At 35.7% G+C, this 21,022-nt stretch overlaps 1 protein-coding gene across 1 annotated transcript in view; it reads right to left on the bottom strand.

Annotated features, from left to right (window-relative positions):
* CPQ (carboxypeptidase Q) overlaps window positions 1-21,022 on the bottom strand; it is a 576,439-nt gene that overhangs the window by 321,363 nt on the left and 234,054 nt on the right. The window contains exon 4 of the mRNA XM_066379181.1: window positions 17,299-17,506. Within this exon, the coding sequence (XP_066235278.1) occupies window positions 17,299-17,506 (208 nt within the window). The remainder of the gene's footprint in view (window positions 1-17,298; window positions 17,507-21,022) is intronic.

The raw sequence follows: 21,022 nt of genomic DNA, 5'->3' as shown, positions 1-21,022 counted from the left end.
CCAACAAGTCCTTCCCTGAAGTAATATGTCCCTTAAAAAGTCTCTGAAGAGACAGAGGAGAAACTCAGCTCAATAAAGAGAACATCAGGAGAGACATTCAAGCTGTTTCCAAATGTGCAATGAGCTCTCATATGGAAGAGATACTGGCGTTTGACCTTGATGGGCAGAACTAGAAACAACAGATGAATATTCGCTTCAGGTAAGAAGATTTTACTTCAAAGGTGAAATCTTTCATATAGAGAGAGCTATCTAAAGGACTGGGATACGTCAGTAAGGCTCTAATGTAGGTGTAAAAGCAAAGTTTAAATATAGAGCAAATCAGAGAGTATTAAGTTCCCTTCTAACCTTGAGATTGTATGATTTCAAGAATAAGAGTAATGCTCATAATATAAAAGTGTCACTTATGCATCATTCATAGGCAGCACGATCAGCCCTTAGGCACTAAAAGTAAATATGAAAGTTCTATTTGTCATAGCTACATGAAAAAATAAAGTTGCTAAGCAATACAAATACTGACTTAGAGACTCAAGATATTTTCTAACTTCCAAATGCACAACTCACCAACAAACATCTCTTTATCTCTATCATCTATCATCTATCTATCTATCTATCATCTATTTATCAATCTATCTACCTATCTACCTTCCAACCTACCTAGCTAGTTGGCTCCATCTGTCCATTTATGTATCCACCTATTTATCCTCCACTGTTCTGTAACAAAGAAAACACTCTAGTGTACCCATCTCTACTACTGGGCAACAAACCAAGATTCCTCTTGTGACCAGACAGCAAGACATAGCTATCCAAAGGCAACTCAAAATGATCATATCTCTATCTATATCATATCTATATCATAACTATACCTAAGCTCACCTTTCTTTTGCCCACACCTCACTCCAAACCGTATTACTTCTAGATTCCTTTATTTTGGTAGATTTCCATTATTTTGATGTCCTATGCAAAAAGTGTTGGAATTCATGTGTTTTACAAGTAGACATACCTGATTATGAAACTGATTTTCACCATTTACTTATTATATGGATATAAGCAAGTTATATCCTGTGAGCCTCATTTTTTCTCAGTTATATCACTGAGATGATACCTGTTTTATCAGGTTGTTTTGCAACATGGGGATTCTGTTATGGAGGTATGGTACCAGAAACTAGAAGAAGAGGACAAAAAAAGAGAAGCCATCAAAGACAACATCACTTTTTTTTAATTTTTTTTCCCAAGAGTTGGTCCAAAGTCCCAAGATCACAGAGGATAGTCTCTTCATCATCTGGTGACTTTTTCTTACCCTTGTACCTTGTTCTGGTATACCTTATGCAAGAAGGTAACTTAAAAACAATCATTTTCAGCCTCATATCTATGGGGAAATGCATTACAAATTACATATGACCCACTTTTGGCATAACTTCTGGTATAGTGATTGTTCAAACTTGAAATAATATAACAAAAAGTCACATTTTAAGTAGATATGTAGCTACACCTATGGCTTCTAATACTCTCTTCAAGTCCCTATATTAAGATCAAAGATACTTGCTTGATCAAAACTCCCCTAACACTTCACATCAGTGTTCTCTCAGCAAGCAGGATTCTTCTTTTTTCCACCACAGCATCTTAATGTTGCCCACACCTTTCATCAGCTGCAATATGGAATGTTTGATCCTAGATTTTCTTAACACAGATGCCTCCTGGATATCTCATTTATAATTCTCTATATTCTTATTATCAAATACAATATGCACCGTTTCACTTTTGAAGTTATCACCACCCATAGTGGAACATTTATTAATGTGCTGGAGTCTCACCATCACTCTATTCATTAAAAGAGAGACTGGCCACTGGATGGCTGAATGGTTACGCCTTTATGGAATACTGTTGTTCTTACTCCTTTCTCGTCCCCATCCAAACTCTCTACCTCCAAGTGGCCTGAATTTCCTTCATATCATTGATTTTTTTAAACAATGAAGTATTATGAGTTTTATAAGAAAGCAGCAGTGTATCACCCCACAGTTCATAACCACTTTGATTATCTTTTGCTAATTCGTCATTTGAATAGCAGATGTTCTTCTCAAGTACATAAATAATGCTTTATCTTCTGCCTCCTCAGTAGAGTCTAGTTTTGCCTTTCCTTCCTTCAGAGAAGAAATAATTGTCCCTAGGACAACTAATCTCAAAGTATAGCAACTATTATTCATTGAATAAGAACTCAGAGCCAAAGTTTTCATGGGAAATATCTCACTGAATCCTCAAACAACTCAATGAGGTTTGTATATCATTTTGCTGAAAGAAAAATGGAGGCTCAGAGATCCTAAACTGCAGGGCAATACCAAGAGTGACCCAGCCCCAACATCCTCTATCTCTGTGTCCTTGTGCTCAACATTCCAGTTCTTAGTAGTGGGAGTTGGCAGTCCACCAGAATCACAAATATTGGAGGAAGAATCATTCCCAAAGGAAGGGATCCTACATAGTCAAAAACACTATTTTCATGCTCTGATTCCTTAATTAGAAGCCTACCATTTTTTAATTTTTTTATTTTTTTACTTATTTGCCCTAACTTTAAGAAAACAAAACTCAAACTCCAGAATTTGAAAAAGAAATCATTATCTTCAGGACACTCATACATACTCCACTTCAGAATGGTGTACATATTGAAAGGGAACTTCTAACCACTCAAGAGCACATTTTTTTTGAGATTCACCCTTTCTGTGGTTTCAATAGTTTTCTGCAAAAATAAAATTAACCCCAGATTCTTATTCATTACTCATAGAGCTAGTACAGAAATAACTATGTAAATACAAATCATCTGAGGTAACAGAAAGGAACTGTAATATGTAGTTTCACTGTCAAAGCCCACAGATTTTCTAACCTCACTAGTAGACAAAGAAGAACACAAAAGTTGAACCAGAGCACAGAGCTTAAACTCATAGGCTTTAAAAATTGAATGACTAAGGTTTTATCTACCCACCCTCACATTAGCTAGAACAGTGGGCATGGACAAGTTATATAATCTCTTTAAACTCTGATTGCACATCTGTAAAGTAAAGAAAATAAAAACCCTGATTTGGAGTTCTTTAGGGGATTAAATGAGAAATTGGACAATAAAATTTCTGATGCAAGGTAAACATGAGCTGATGGTCATTATTATTATTTTGATGGCTCACTTATGTTGGGAAATAATCAATATTTCTCTGGCTCATTGTTCAAAAAAATGGTATTTCAAAATTATTTTATCTGCTATATTTTTCTCACTACTCAGGCTAATAGGTTACTGGCACTCTGAAAGTAGAATTATTCAATGATATCCTTAAAATATTATGCCTTAAAATGAAAAGCTATGATGAAGCATAATACTTTCTTCAACTTCAATATCTAGAGTATAGAATGTTGTAGCATGCTACCACATTGATTTGGAAATCAGAAGATAAAGATCCTATACATTTCTTTCTCTGTTTGAAATGATCCAATATGAAAACCATATTGAGGGTGTTTCATAGATTCAAAACCCATAAAAATCTTAACTTTCTATTCCAATTTAGCCATTTTATCTTATTTATTAGCTTTTCCTGGTAGACAAGGCACAACTTCACATTTTAGTTTACTCATCTATTCTGTCATTCATTTTTTTTCTTTAATTCAAAAAGTATTTTGAGTGTCTACTATAAACACAGCAATAAAGTATATGTATTTGTGACAAAAGAGAAGTGTAAGAAAGGCCAGTGGAAGTTCTGAAGAGAGAACTTCATGTGCCTGAGGTGGTTAGGAAAGGCTTCTTAGGGGAGGTGGCATGTGAGCTGGCCCTTGAACACCATCCAGTATGCAGTTGGTACTCAATAAACATATATTAAAGAAATTAATGTAACTGAATGATTAAATTAAACAACAAATATAAATTAATAAATAAAGAGTAGGTTAGATTTCAATAGGTAGATACAGAAGAAGCATTTGGTATGGGGAAGACAAAGAAATAGGAAAGTGACATAAGACGCATGGAACAGAGACTCTTGGGTTTCTGGAATATAGATTACCTGTGGGAAAAGGTATAACTAGTATAACAGTGTGTAGATTCAAGATTTCAAGTGCTAGGTTTAAGGAGTATTGGCTATTATCTTACAAGAAGTGGGGAGCCATAGACTTTTTTAAATAGAGGATTGACAGAGGCAACTTCTACACAGAGGTTTACTTAAGGAATACTGTTTGGATGGTCATATACCAGACAGATGGAAAGAGACAATACTGGAACAGAGATGTTAAAATGGCATCTCTGTTGTCCACATAATATCCCCTGAAGAATAAAAAGAGGACTAGGTCTGATACCCTGATTTGCACTGAGTCTTGGCCATAATATCCAGGCCTACTCCTTACAGGCTTCTTATGAAAATACACAAATGGTGGTTTATAGTATAAACTCAAAAGCCTTCTGATATAAACACTGAGAAAAAATAGGAGAAAGTGCTACTTGCAGTCTGGTCAGAATAAATTTGGAATGAGATATTGTAATTTTGCAAAGAGATGAGGCATGACTAAGAAAGAATATGCATTAACTGGCCATAATTGCTGCTAAGAATTCACATGACATTAATTTAAGTTAGTTTAACCTTAAATTAAGAGTCAGGACTGTGCACAGAATAATAATGTTCCTCATCCAATCATTCATGTTTAATTTAACTAACAGCATAACTATGACTGCACATTCGGCACATGGCCACACAGTCATTTTAGGACTTTCAAAAGGCAGTTCTTTGGGCAAGGAGAAAAACCATGTTAACCTCTCTTGAGCTGCCCTTTGATTATTACTTAAAATTACCCCACCCCTAGCAAAGCCCATAAACAGTTCAAAAGACAACTTCAAAATTCCCTAGCTGCATATTTATTTATGTATATCATCATTTTTACTGAAAAATCTATGTATAATCAAAACATTTAATGACAGGTTAAGTAAATTACAGAATATCCATTTGTTAGAATAACTTAAAGATCTCAAATTTCTATTCCGAGGGCTATTTTGTCTGATGTTAAACAAAAATTGGATCTGACACTGTCTATAAAATATAACTATATAAAATATTCATAGAAGGAAATATGGGGAAGGAAATTCAGCAAGAGGTTAACAGCAATTGTCTTGAGTTAATGTGTCTCTGAGTAAAAATTCTTCTCATTTTTCTATATTTTTAAAATGAAATAAGTATTAATTTTATATGGAAATCCAACTTAAATAATAAATGTAGTCTTTCTACCAGGAGCTGCTATTAACTCTAGAAAACAGTGGAGCTGGAACTGGGATGCAAAGAGATTTTTGCAACACAAATATTAAGGTTTGGTTTATGGGCCTGTCACAATGGGTAACACATGGGTAGCACTCAATAAATAGTCAGTGAATGAGATATGTCCTAGAATAACAAGTCAATTTGGGCAAATCTCTTTTTTAAAAATTCAGTTGGTTAGCATGATGCCAAGCAAAACACATAATTGGTTATAAAATGTTAATTTCTACCTGATTGTTGTAGCAGAACTGGTAGAGGAAAAGCCTGAAGAAAATCCAGGTGTTCTTCATTAGCTAATTTTTGGCCTTCCCTATTTAAGCTCAAAGTTTTCAAAACACAGACCCAGATAGTTTAGTGAAGTAATAACATCAAGAGGTAGCCATTTTGGAGAGCCTGGGCTTCCCTTTCACTAAGGATTTATATACAGTAGTATTCTTTGTATTTTAATTTTTTGAAGTCAATATTTAATTGATTTCCTATCTTCTTAAATAGTTCACATGGAACTTAATGCCTTATAGATTTAAGTCACTCCTGGGAACATTAGTTGCTACATTATCTTATAATAAAGTAAGTTTTTGGTGAGATTCTCATACCCCAAGGGCTATTTTTGAGTTGTGAGGTTTAGTACTGCCTTTTACTTGCAGTTTATATAATGTGCCTTGCTTTGGCAAAACTTTGTACTTTTTTTTTTTTTTTTTTTTTGCACACATTTTCTCTTTGCCAAAATCTTTTTTGTCCATCTATTAAATTCCTGTTCATCTCTCTTATCTTTTAGTAGCCAGCTTTCCTGACAGTTCAGTCCTTACTGTGTATCTGTGCTCCTTGATTGCTTTATTAGTTCACCCCAAAACTTAGTGGCTCAAAACAATACGTATTTATTACATCATACAGATTCTTCATGTCAAGAACTTGGGAGTAGCTTAGTTGGGTGATTCTGGCTCAGGTCTCTTATAAGGTTGTGGTCAAGGTAACTGGAGTTGCAGTCATCTGAAAACTTGACTAGAGCTGTTGGTTCCACTTTCCGGCTGATTTGTGCTGGTTGGTACCAGAGGCCTCAGTTCCTCACCATGCAGACCTCTCTACAGGGCTGTCTGAATATCCTCACATCATGGTAGCTGGCTTCTCCCAGAGTGAGTGATCCGAGAGAAAGAGCACGGAGGAAGCCACATTGCTCTTTATATTCAACCTCAGACATCACACACCATCATTTCTGCCACACTCCACTCATTGGAAGTAAATCACTATGTATGGCCTACATGTACTTTTAAAAAAATATCAAAGAATTTGTGGACATATTTTAAACTCACCACAATTGCTCTTATTGCATTATATCATAATTATTTATTTTAAAATTTTTGTGTTTAGTTATTTTTTTAGGGCATCCCTAAAACATTTGCTTATGCTATATTAAATTGCAGGGCTCTGTCTGGGCAGTGACTATAGCACGTTATAGAAGAATCAGGCTTTGAATCTTATCTTCCACTTACTGGGGGTGAGTCTGACAGTCATTTACTCTGAACTCAGCTTCCTCATCTTTAAAGTAGCAACTGTAATAATCAGCTCTGCTGTTATAATTAAATGGGATAATCTAGGTGAGAGTATATTGCAACCTGTAAAGTATAACACGATACATTAGTACTGGACCAGACAGGATGCAGTGTTGCAGTCCCTGACTTTGTGTGGTCGAGTCTGAGATCCACGATTCACTGACTGCTTTAGTTAGCCACCTGGTAAAGGCCCCTTTATTATCTCTCCTCAAATATTTTGTCTCAAAATATTTCCCAAGCTTATAGAGTTCTACATACAGTTCCCAACTCTATGTTCCCATAGAATTCTACATACAGTAGGTGTTCAAAAGCTTTTGTTGCTATTGGTTTTCTTTTCATTTAGGGTAAAACAGGAAACTCTTTAGGTAGTAGTATTTTACAGAATATAAAAGGGCTAACAAGTACAAGATAATGAATTGTTAAAGAGTATGGGTCCTGGGATAGGACAAACTTGAATTTAACTACTATACCTGCCTCACAGAAGTTTTGTAAACTTTGTGATCACTCTAAGCCATAGTTTATTCATCTGTAACATGGGGATAACAGTATTGTTTATTTGACAATGTCATAGTGAAGATTAAAGAAGAAAATGCATGAGAGGTATCTAGAATACTGCCAGACACATAATAAGTGCTCCCTAAATGTGGATTATCATTCATTTTATGATTATGATTCATATTATGTAGCTCCATTATTAATAAGGGAAAGATGTTCAAACTTACGAAAGATAGCATCCTACTGCTTGCAAGTCCCATTTTGACATACTAAAATGACTTACTGAGCACAGGAAAGTGTAAACTCTCCAGGCTTTGCCTTGCCTACCTGGGTGGCTATCTATCTGAAATAGCATGTCTAGCTTAGGCTATTTCCATTTGCTGTCGTTATAAGCCCGGAGGCAGGCACAGCTATGATCACATTGCAGAAATTTGAAAAACAAACAATGAAATGTCTCATGCTTTCCACATATGTATTTTCCTTCCATGATTTAGGTTGGCTGTTCGAAGCCATAAAATGTTTATAATAATAAAAAAAAGGAATAAAATTTGCTAACTTAAAGTTCTTTGACCCCCACCTCCCAAAACTTTCCAACTCAAGGTTAAGATATGAACTAATGCTCCAACCAACATGTTCATGAAAGATTTAATAATTACTTTGCTTATGAAAGTTTAAACAGCTGCTTAAGTTAGTAAAAAAGCTCCCACCCAGGCAGAATAACTTGCTGTACCCATTGGGAAGGTTTTACAAATCATCAGACTACATATTCAGATGAAAGGCAAAGTTGCATTTGCTGCACAGCCTCTAACTATTCAATTATGTATGTAATGAGTTGTCTACCAGGTCAATGAGGTTTTGTTTATTCCTTCAACAAGGGTCTTGACAGCATCTATGTTAAAACTGTTCCCAAAGGATTGCTAAGCTTTTCAATAATTTATTTTTTAAAATGCATATACATGAAATAAGCCATGTCTTTTTCTTTAGATTATTTTATAGCATAACTCCATGAAAACAGGGTTCATTATCCAATGGATTAAAAAATTATAGGATGTCATATCACATTTCTTTAAAAAGAAATAACACCACTCTTCGGGCTTCCATAAATACTAGTCCACCTGCTTGGATTATTTCCCATCCCAACCCCATTTCCATAACTTTAAAGCATGATTAACTTCTCATGGTTAACCAGTTGTGCTGGAGGAGTATGTTGGATCTCTTCAGAAAGCCTTCCTTGGCCTTCTTGACTTGGATGGGTCCCCTGAAATGAGTCCTCATTGTACCATGTAGCTGCCATGTTGTGACATTTACCATCTTCTATTGCAGTAACTTATTTATTTTCCAATTGCTACCACAAAACCCCAAGTGCTATGAGGGCAATTTGATATATCCAACATATATCAGAAGCTCAATAAATTCCTATAGAATTAATGAATGAATTTTCTTTCTACCCAAACAGATTTATCCTTCTTTTTCTCCCTATATGCCAACTTTAACAACTCCTGCCAATTTTATTTCTTGAATCCTTCTCCTCTTTCCCACCTGACTATGCCAACTGTTTCAGTTCAAGTCCTATAATCTCCTAACTAGATTTGAGTCTTTACCCCTTCAAATGCATACAGTGACCACAGTGAACTAATATAAAAATCTATTGCTAAAACCCTTTACTCACTCCCTTCTGCCAATAGAACAAAGTCCCAACCTTCACATGGCCTGCCAGCTCCCCTGAAGTCCTTCCTGATATGCCTCCACTGTTTATCAACTCTTTGCTTTTGTATAGATCTCTCTTCTCCAGAGAAAGCTAATATTGAGGGCCAGAAAGGCAAAATAACCTACCAATAAAATGTAAGAGGTGGGATTTGAATTGTACAGGCCATGTTTCTAAATAAGCACTGTGCTATACTGCCTAACCACGGCTACTGCTGCAACCCTTATGCCTGACACATACCAGCTAATAAATGTGTGTTGAGTTAATAAATAGTTAGAAAAATGAATATAAAAAAGTCAAAGCATAAGCTATCCAATGGATCTTAAGCCTCTATCCTACTGTTTCTCAAAAAGTTTGGGGAATATTGCAAGACTACCTCTTAAAACTTCCTAGTGCACATGAGCCCATTAAACACTAAGAAATGTCACAAAAGAGCAGTTTGTTTAACTTTTTCAAAGAAGAGCTCCTTAACTGTGCTTGAATACAGAATATAAAAACAAATTAAAACACCTACCAACACCCCCACTCTGTGAAATAATAAAAGGGCCCCATTATGTCTTGTACCTATCTAATGGTCTATAGTGTATAGCACCCATCTGATGATAATCTCTAAGTATTTTTTTAAATAATAAAATTTTATGATCTTTCAGATTTTCCAGACAAAGTCCCTCATTCTATAGATGAAGGATTTAGTCCTGTGGTCACTCAGCTTATTTGTGACAAAATAAAACCAGGACCAAAGCCTAACAAAATCCAGCCAATGTCCTTTCCACTACTCCACATGAGGGATACTCAGCCTGGATTGACCTTTGTCCCAGACATCTGGCAGTGTCTAGAGACATTTTTATGGTTACTATTATAGGACATAAGGGAGGATGCTGCTAAAAATTCTATAATACACAGGACATACTCCCACAGCAAAGAATTATTTGGCCCAAAATGTCAATAATGATGATATTGAAAAACCTGGACCCGCACTAAAAAAAAGTAAAAAATTAAAAAAGTGAATTCTTCAGTTAAGAAACTAGAGCTTTCATTTCAATATCTCCCATTTGCCTGCATAGTGCTGCATTAAATTTGAAATAATACTGGCATATGAAACTGAAATTGTTTTTTTGAATCCATGAATATAACTGCTGTAAAAAAAAATGAAAAAGTCACATATAAAAAGCAGTTCCACTCATTGGGGCTTTATCAAAATGGATTTGGATTATTATCCACCAAAAGAAAAAAATCTCAAGCACTTTTCTTTTTCACACAATTCCCTCATAAGAATTCTTGAATATGTTAGCATTTTTTAAATATTGCATTTTCTGTATTTACTGTGCAAGCCTCAAAATAAGACATAGAAAATTACTGAGGTGCAAAAGAAACAGGCCAGCTTCAAAACTCAACATTGTGAGAGAGTCTCTTCTACAGGTGTACTAAACCCCTAGTTTCTGGTCATCTGCTCTCGTCAGGTGAGTTTGAACACAGCCACCCTTCTGTATTTGTTTGCTTGTTTGAGTGGAAAACACTGAAAGCATCATATAGAGGAAAGAACCATTTGGGATATTGTCATAACGGTGTTCCCTCACCCTGGGTGCTACTTAGAAGATGCCCACAGGGCAGCTCTGCATCACAAGGAATCGCGGGCTTTCAGGAGTAACTTCTCACTGGTTTCCTCTGCGGGTTAATACACAAAGGATAAGAAAGACATCATCATGGGGAAGCTGGTCAAAGAAGACATTCACACTCCACTCTCAATGCTATTTTTGCACCTTCTTGTCAGTCTAAAATTATTTCAAAATAAAAAGGTTAATGTTTTAATGATGTAATTGGTAGTAGATCAATTTTGGATTTATCTGCAGTCCTCTATTAAAACAGAAACACCTGATTGCCTGATTGGTGAGAGTGAAAAGATATGAACAGGGGCATAGGAAAATAAGGAATTGTAAAGAGTCCTTAACACTCATCAGATCCTCTTCCAAAGCAACAAGGAGCTAAAAAGAAATAAAATCTGAGAAAAATTTGATGGAAGGAGGATGTGAAGAAGAAACGGACCAAGCAGAGGTGGGTTTCCAGGTCATAACCCTCATGAGAGCACTAAGGAAACTCTGAGACAACAAAGAACAGTATTTATGAGAGTTCTTTGTGCCTAAGAGAGAGACATCAGGAGAAAAAGCATAAAAATAACACAATTTCTCCTATGTAATGCATCAGTAGGAATGGCTCTGCCTGTGTCCTGAGTCTATCTACATCCCTCAGATATAGACACTATCCAGCTAAGGTGTACCTAGGCATAATGGAATATCCCTGGGGCTAAAAGAAATGGGAGTCAGAAAATTTGGAGTCAGATTCTACATGCATTCGTCTTATGAATTTATTGTGTCCCCTGGGACTAGTCACTCATGGATTCAGTTTGCTCATCTAATAAAGTTCAGGGAATTGGTACTGAATTACAAAGACCCCCCACACACACACCTTTCTGTCTCTACCTCATTTAAGACTATTTTAAGTGTTAGGATAGCCTCCATTGATTTAATAAAAAATAAATAAAACCTGTTTATGAATGGCAACAAGTTTCCTATGAATTTTCCAATGCAATTAAGTTCTTTAATGAATGGGGGAAGATAAAACTTTGTTCTTTTAGCACTCGGGAGTATCAGTTCAGAAGTCAAAGAGCTTTCATTCTCACTCTCAAGACTCATTCTCAATCGTAGATGGGCCTCAATTATACAATGATTTCTCAAGGATTAATCTGAGAGAATGGAGTTTAGATAACTAATGTCAGAGTTCCATGATGACTGCTCTCCCCCCATGAAATGCACACCATTGAAGTGTTCAGGGTCTGCAGAACCCTTCAGAGCATGTCCAAATCACAGAGGACCAGTTTCTGAAGAGGTCAAGTGGAAAGAGAATTTGGGGCTTAGAGGAGTCAAAACATACCACAGTGGGTTCTTTACAAAGAAGGTAGGACTAATGTATGTAATACCCCTACTCTGCCATTTTTACATATGAAAACCCAATAAAGGTTTAGTATTATTGGCATTTTTAAAAGCCTGTGGTTAATTCAGTCCAGGCTTATGGCTTGATTATACAGTAGGGTTTTGAAATGTATTAATGCTTCATCAATCATATATGTACTTTCCAGAGCTGAATTCCACCGCACCTTGTCCATGGTTCTTGGGCTGAATCAAAGGGATTCTTTATGTGCTAACTGCTTTCCTTTCATTAAGGTGCTGTGCATGAATAATGAAATGTAAAGGGTTGTGCTGGCTGTTAGCAATGAACAGTATCTATCTGTCATTGCATGACTGTTATCTACCTCCAAGTCATCCAGGATGTTCAACCTGCAGGCAGAATAATTATAATTTCTATATAACATCTTCTTTTTGAGAGATAATTTCCATTGCAATTAATCTGCTCAGCATTAGTTAGCCCCATTCTTCGTATAATGTGAAGTGAGATAGCAAGGATGTATCAGAGATAACCTAGTCAACGTAAACTTCAAAACCAATGTTTATGTCACTGTTAGCATTACTGATAATTAAAAATGTACTTAAATGACTTCAGAAAAGTTTGCCACAATTTAAGAGAGTTGAACTCCCTCATCAGCCAATAAAAGAACAGTTTTTAGTTGACATTTGAATTTGTCATTCATTTCATTTCCCTCTTCCTTTATTCTTATTTTCTGCTCAGTTATGAACACAACTATATAATTTCCTCTAACTATAATTGCCTCCTATTTAACCCTTCCAAACTCCCCACCCTCTTTGTCTCTTTTGATTCCCTCTGATCACTCAGCCCACTTACCTTGGTCATAACCTTGTCCTTTAGGAAACAGCAAAGGGCCCTGACAGCTTCTTCCTTTTACTGCTGTAATTTGTCTATTCAGATTGTCTGATTCTTTCTAAATCAGTTTTGGAAATTGTTTGTTTCTAGGAATTTATCCATTAGGTACAGATTGTCTACTTTGTTGGCATTTAGTTGCCTATAATATTTTCTTACAACCCCTTTTATTTCTGCAGAGTCAGTTGTTACTTCTCTTTCAGTTCTGAATTTTTAAAATTTGGTCCTTTCTTTTTTTCTTGATAAATCTGGTTAAAGGTTTGTCAATCAGGTTTATCTTTTCAAAGAACCAGCTCTTGGTTTCATTGTTCTTTTGTACTTTTTTTTAGACTCTATCTTGTTTATTTATGCCCTGGTATTTGTTATTTTCTTCTTCTGTTCACTTTGTGCTTTGGTTTTATTTTCAAGATCTTTTAAGTTTAGATTTTTCACCTGAGACTTTTCTTGTCTCTTGAGATAGGCCTGCAATGCTGTGAATTTTTCTTTTAGAACTGCTTTAGCTGTGTCTCATAGATTTTTGGTTGTTGTGTTCTCATTTTTATTTGTTTCAAGATATCTTGATTTGTTTCTTAATCTCATTGTTAACTCATTTATTGTTTAGTAACATGTTATTTAGCCTCTATGTCTTTGTTGGGTTGTGTGTGTGTGTGTGTGAGAGATTTTTAGTTTCACACCATTATGATCAGAGAAGATGCCTTATATAATTTCAGTCTTCTTAAACTTACTGAGACATTTTGTGTCCTACCATGTCATCTATTCCATAAAATGTTCCCTGTGCACTTGAAAAGAATGTATATTTTGATGCTTTGGTGTGAAATGTTCTAAAGATATTAATTAAATTAGACTGATCTAGTGTGTTATTTAAGGCCACTGTTTTTCTTGGAATTTTCTGTCTGGAAGATATATCCATTGAAGCTGATTAGGTGTTAAAATTTCCTACTATGACTTTGAGTGCCGATCTCTTTTTCTATGTCGACCAAGATTTTCTTCATATATTTAGGTGCTCATATGTTGCGTGCATAAATGTTTTTAAGGTTTACATCTTTTTGTTGGATTGATTCCTTCAGCATTATGTAATGTTCTCCTTTGTCTCCTGTTATAGCCTATATTTTAACCTCTGTTTTGTCTGATAAAAGTATTACTCATCAGTTTTATTTTTATTTGCATGAAATATCTTTTTTCATCCATTTACTTTTAGTCTGTGTGTATCTTTCATGTTGCGATGGGTCTCTAGTAGACAGTATATATATATTGGTCTTGTTGTCTTATCCATTCTGCTATCTATTATATTGATTGGAGCATTTAATACTTTTACATTTAAAGTGATTACTTATACATATGTATTTATTGCCATTTTATTTTTATAACTATATTCCTCTGTTTCTTTTTTTTTTTAAAGAAGATGTTACTATTTATTCTTTCTAGTGTATTCTTCATTTCTGACAGGTTCTTTTTTATGGTTTCTTTGTCCTTTTTTTATGCTTCCTATCTCTATTGAAGTTCTCCCCATAATCATCCATATAACCATTTTTTAAAATATGATATCTGGTAAATTGCTTGCTTCTACTTATTTAGTTCTTTTTTTCTGGATATTTTTCTTGTTCTTTATTGTGGGACATATTAATTTATCTCCCAATTTTGGCTGCATCTTTGTATTTGTTTCTATGTATTACATAGATCTACTATGACTCCTAGCCTTGGTAAGGTGGTCTTATATAGTAGATGTCCTTTGGGATCCTGTGGCACAGTCTCCTTTGTCACCTGATCTGGGTGCTCCAAGAATGTCCCTTATGTGGGTTATGTGAGTTCTTATATTGTAATTGAGCCTTTATTACTACTGGTCTGTTTGTATGTGGTGTTGTCTTTCAGACTGACTGTGAGGATTGACCCTGACAATAGTGTACAAGCTGCTGTGCAGCTGTTGACCACATGAGGCAGAATTTGCCTTAGCAGGATCTGGTGCCTGCTGAGATTTCCCTTTGGATATGCTGCTTATGAAGCTAAGAGATATGTGAAGCTGGCTATGGGGTGTCTTGGTTCTGGGGCCTTTTGGGGGGGACTCTGGTGCAGGCTGATGTCAGATGCTGCCTATGACTGGCCCTTTGAAGTCTGTTTGGAGCTACAAAGTGAACCACAGTTTGTGGCTGCCTTTGCTGGGCCTGGGTATGCACATGAAGAACCACACTATACACCAAGGACAGCTCTTACCAGTGCTGGGCTCAGGGGCAGTTCAGCAAAAGTACCACGGCACCCTGAGATCTGCCTGCACCTACCTCCACATGTCAGCTTCATGATGGATTCAGTCATTTAAAAAGCCTCTGACAGTACTGAAGTTGTGTGAAATAGGTTCTCATTGAGTAACCAGGTAGAGACTAATGGTATTCACCAAATCAATACAGATTCAAATTCAGTGTCAGAGCTGGGTGTGAGGCCAACTAGCAAATATCTCAGAGTATACTAAGTTTAGCTGCCTCTGCCAGGTGCCTAAAGACTTTATGGTAGAGTGGGGGCTCAGGAAATCATCAGGGTGAGGGTAGCAGAGTTTATCAGGCCCAAATAGACCTGGATTTGGCCTCATGAAGGGAGGGCTCTGCACCAGTCAGGCATGAAGAAAAAATGGCACTTGTTCTAAAGTCACATAACTCAATCTTTCCAAGATTATTCCAAGAGCCCCAGATCAACAGGGTGGGGCAGCCAGGGGTAAGGAGCATGGAGCTACTGGATATCCCATCAGGGGGAAGTGCTGGTCATACTTGGAAGAAGGTGTGAGGAGTAGTCCTCAACCCAAAGGCACACAGCTCAGTCTGTCTGGAATTCTGCCCAGACCTTGGCAAAGCAGGGCCATCAAATGTTGAGAGGGTAGGGCCACCTAGAACCTGGGGGGTGGGGTTAGAGGATCTCTCATGAGGGGGAGGTGCCAGTCAGGTTCATAGAAAAGTGGAGGGAATGGCTTCCACCTCAAAACCACACCTCTCAGTCACCAACATCCCTAAGTCCACACAGGCCTCCACATCCTGGCCCTGACAGCTGACTGCTCATTAGAGCATGAACTCTGCAGGGTGGGGCTATGGGGAGTCCAGAAGTTGGGGCTATTGCATTATCCCAGGTTGATGCCATAAGGAGGGGAGTGCTCCACTTGAAAAAGATGGCACCTGCAGTGCAGGAGAGTGACTCAGCACAGAAATCCTCACAGCTGTACCCCAAACTCTCCCGAACCACAAACTCCAGTCTCTCCTCACATGACTTTAGTCTGCTCTGCCCTCCCTCCCCAGCAGCACAGGGTGAGTGGCTGTAAATGAGAGCCTACTGAGATCCTACTTTCTATTACCCCTGTGGATATAACCTCATGGTTGATTGATTCATGCCCAAGTCCTGGAAGCAGGTAATTTGGGAAAGAAGAAAAGATCCCTGAACATAAAACAAGTATAGAAGAGGTCCTGAGCAAGACATATATATGTACAGGCTTGTTTTTCCATCACCAAACTCCATTATTATTCTTTTTTGCCTTCACCTGATTACTCTCTTAAATGAAATGCAAGTCTGAAGTTTCTAAATAATTTTATTTTTAAGTTATTAGAAGAAGTTATTTTATATAAGTTTAAAATAATATGCTATTTTCAGAATTTTAATAACTAACAATAAAGTAGATTTGCACCAGAAACCTTATGAAGACTGATTTTTGTACACTTCATGCCACATGAAGTAAATTCACATTCAGTGACCACCTGTGATGTGTTAAACACTTTTCTAGGCCATTTGATTTGCATTATCTAATCTGGCTCTCACAATAATCCTGTTAGTTATATATACCATCCCTTTCTGCACAGATTTGTTTTCTAAGACTCAGAGAATAAGTAACTTGCCAAAGTTATTTAACCTGAAGGTAATATATATTCTGGACCTTACCCTAGCACTATTTGATTTCAAACTTAGCTAAAAAATAAAATCTCTGAACATTGCACATAAACTGTATTTTAAAGCTCAGTTTACTATTCATAAGGTCCTGGGTTCAAGTTCTTTCTCAGACACTTACTTTTTGTGTGGACTTTAAGCAAGTGTTTCTCTCCTTACCTATAAGTGTCAGTTTCCTTAACTATGAATTGAAGAAAACAGATCTTATTCATTAAGTTTTGAAAGGATGCAAATAATTCACATAATAAGCACAATAACTATTACCTATTGGTATAATCTCAAATGCCACATTGGCTTTAAGTGAAAAAAATACAACACATATATCAATTATTGTCCCCAGCTATTCTACACTATGATCCCATTCTACTCTTCAACTAGTCTGTCTTTTCTTTACTCAGTATAGTAAAACGTTTGATGGGGAAAATATATATAATATATAGCATCTGCCATTAGTAGTTTATGAGGACCATCTCTTCAGACTCATGTTATCTCTTGACCACAACTCTCTATTCCAAGACAACCTTTTGTCTCTTTCACTCACCTGCTCTGGATACTTGCTACCAATGATCTCTGCTACAGTGTTGAAGGAATCAGCATCTGCATAGGTTTTTGCCCCCATCTTCAGCTGAATGACAACTCTACTCCCACGAGAAATCATTCTTGACATCATTTCTGCATCTTCCACTGTAATACAGGCTGTTGGGATTTTTGGCACACCATCTTGGTATTCCTGAATACCTGTGTGGGGACTTGAGAAAATAGGCCACCATGTTAATTTAAAAGTAGTTATAAACCACAAGTATTGCTTTAAGTGTCCATATTTGACATTAGACTTTCACTGATATTTGTTTGCATATGAGAAATAAGACAAGTAGGCAATATTGTTTTATAGCTTTTGATGTAAATATAGTGATTCAAAAAATAACTTAGAAACTTCAATTTAATGATTGCCTCATTGAAAATATTACATGAAATTTGTTTTTGATAATTTGAATAAACTTTTTAGTTGCAAATTGCCTCAAACTTGAAAGAACATTAGGAGTGCCTCTGTGGCCAAGAGGTGAACAGATGATTTCCAGGAGATAAAAGGAGCTCTGAAATCCATCAAAGCTGTAGACGAGAAGACCCACACATATGGAAGAATACTGGTCCAGATACACCCAGATTTCTGGTCACAGACTAGATCTGAGGTTACTCTCTTCCCACTCAAACACAGAGGTCTGAATATGTAGCCTTGACTTAATAGTAGAACACTTTGCAGAAAACTGTTGTACAATGGGAACATTTGTGTTCTCATGAAGAAAAGTGCTGAATAAACCCAAGTCCCTGATTGTATTGCTATAGAAAAAAAAAAGGGAAACTATTATACTTTTGGCACTAAAGGAGAAATATTACCCCAACTGGTCAAATTTTTTCTTCTAATTTCCAGATATTTCTTACATTACTAGAAACACTTGTAAATGAAGTTTATATTAATCTACTGTTGATTGAACCTGTATGTGCTAATAAAGTTTATCAAACTCATTTTCTAAAATTTCTCTTTCAAACTGTCCCTGTTTGCCCTTCTAGACCACAGCTCGCTCAGGACCAAGTAGACAAGGCTTCTGAGTGAACGCTTCATTGCATCATCCAGTCCCGTCTTCTGTCAAAGCACAAGCTAAAAGCCCTCCTTTTAATAGTAATGTCTCTCTTCATATTTGTTTCTGATTGTCTTATTCTCTTCCTTTCAGCCCCAATATATTTCTCCCTTATAGACTTGACTCCAACCTCCACCTGCATAAACACAATAATCCATTATCATTGCTTTCTTGGTGTGACTGCATTGTTGTAACCATATGTCAGGTGACTATTTACTTACTTAGAAAAATTGCATAACAAAGTGATTAAGAACAGGATCAAGAGCAAATCCGTCTGGATTCAAATCAGAGCTCTGCCACTTATTGCTAATTGATCTTAGTCAAATTATCCTTGCTTTAGTGGCTTCATCTATAAATGGAGGTAATAATAATATCTATTTCATAGAATTATTTTACACATTCAATAAATTTGTACAAGTTAATCAGTTACTCTGGAAAATAATAAGTACTCAATAAATGTTAAATATTTATTTTGTTAACTTCTCCATTATATCATTCCTATTAAGATTATGTAATCTAAAGTTCTTACGAGCATCTGAGTACACCTTTTATGAATATTCCTTAAATGTTGACTGAAAATGTTATTCTTTATCAAGAGGAAAAATGACTTACTTATCAACTCAAGACATATAATACAGAAACCCTGAATCTGAAGTCCTACTGTGGAATATGCTTGATCAACTCTAACTTTTGATTCAGGGCAGGTTATGAAGTCACATGACCTAGATCAACTCCTGCCTCTAACATTCTCTACCTGCATAACACCAAGAAATCAAATTACCTCTCTGTTTCTAGTTTCCACATCTGTAAAGTGGATAATAATATCAGTATTGACCTCATTAGATTGCTATGAGATATAAGAAATATAATATATGTAAAGAATTTAAAACAAGGTTTGGCATATAGTAATTATTTTGTAGACATCAGTTGATATATTATTTCTTCAGTGCTCATTTTCCCATTGGAATGGTAGAGTAATTAAAGACCAAAAGTCTTTTAAAACATGTAGAGAGATAATCTAAATATTTATTATTCATGTTACCATACATGATGTCTGAGATTCAACAAACTCTCCTTGTTCTCAGATTCTCTTACTCAGGAGGAGGTCAGTGTAACACTTCTGAACAAGCTCTTTAAATAATGTTTCTAAACAAATCTGTAGTAATAAGCTACAGCTAAGTGTTCTTATGGAATAGTGAGTCAGGCATGCGCCTAGGCATGAATGAGGAAAATGATACTGAGAGGCATCCTACCTATGGTTTTGAATTCAAGATATAAAAGTCTTATAATTTGTTTCTACAATTAAGCCTATTGCCCAGTGGTGGAGTATCTAGCCCTAATTTTAGAAACAGGCAGAATGAAAAGTCAACAGATATATGAAAAGATGCTTATTTCTTACTATCTATTAGGATGTCTACTTTCAAAACACAGAAAATAACAAGTATTGGCAAAGACATAGAAAAATTAGAACACTTGTGCACTATTGGTGGAAATTTAAAATGATACAGTGTCTTTGGAAAACCATATGATGGTTTCTCAAAATATATAATTACCATCTGATCTGGTAATTCCATTTCTGGGCATATGCCCAAAATAATTAAAAGCAGGATTGCAAAAAGGTATTTGTATGCCTGTATTTATCAGAATATTATTCACAAGAGCTAAAATGTTTTCATTGTTCATTTTAGAGTTCGTTGATGGCTAAGTGAAATGTGATACAGATATACATGAAATATTATTCAGCCTAGAAAGGAAGAAAATTCAGATAACACGATGAGTATCAAGAGTGTTATGCTAAGTAAAATAAGGCAGTCACAAAAAGACAACACTGTGATTCCATTTACATGAGGTTGTTAGATTAGTAAAAATCATTGAGATAAAAAGTAAAATGGTGGATTCCAAGGGGGAGGGGGAGCGGAAAATAAGAAATTATTGTTTAATGGGTATAGAAGTTTCAATTTTAAAAGATTAGAGTTATGAAGATGAATGGTTCTGATGGTTGCACACATTATGAATATATTTAACACCGCTAAATTATACCCTTAAAATGGTTAAGGTGGTGAATTTTACCTTATTTGTATTTTGAAAAGCCATTACATATATAAATTAAAATATAATCCAATATTTTATAAACTGTTGGGGAAAGTATACATATGTCATGTCATGCTGATGATACTATAAATTAGATATTTCTAGGTGTGATCTTTCAATATGTAGCAAGAACTATAAAAATTCTTACTTTGGTTATCCTGCTATGGAGAATCAATTCCTCGGCAATATTATAAATTAAAATATATATATATTTATACTAAGATGTTCCCTGCATCTCTGTGTATAAATATAAAATTCTAGAAATAATCCAGCAGAGAAATTTCAGGGAAATAGAAAGAAAATTGATGCATGAAAAGTAAATGGCCAAAAGCACTTTGTGGAAACATGTAGATGACATAATGTTAAATTAAAATAATAGAACTGAACATGCATTGTACACACGAGATAGAGATTGAACATAAATTTGGAGTGATGTAAATTGAGCTAATATTCCCTTGATTCTTTGAGAAACTATAGTCATCCTGTTAGACTGTAATCATGTGAACTATAGCATTACCAATAAAAGAATTAAATTCT

This window comes from Saccopteryx leptura, chromosome 3 (genome assembly GCF_036850995.1).
Source record: "Saccopteryx leptura isolate mSacLep1 chromosome 3, mSacLep1_pri_phased_curated, whole genome shotgun sequence".
NCBI classification, from domain to species: domain Eukaryota; kingdom Metazoa; phylum Chordata; class Mammalia; order Chiroptera; family Emballonuridae; genus Saccopteryx; species Saccopteryx leptura.
The sequence above is the reverse complement of the archived record's forward strand: the minus strand, read 5'-3'. Positions and strand labels throughout refer to the sequence as shown.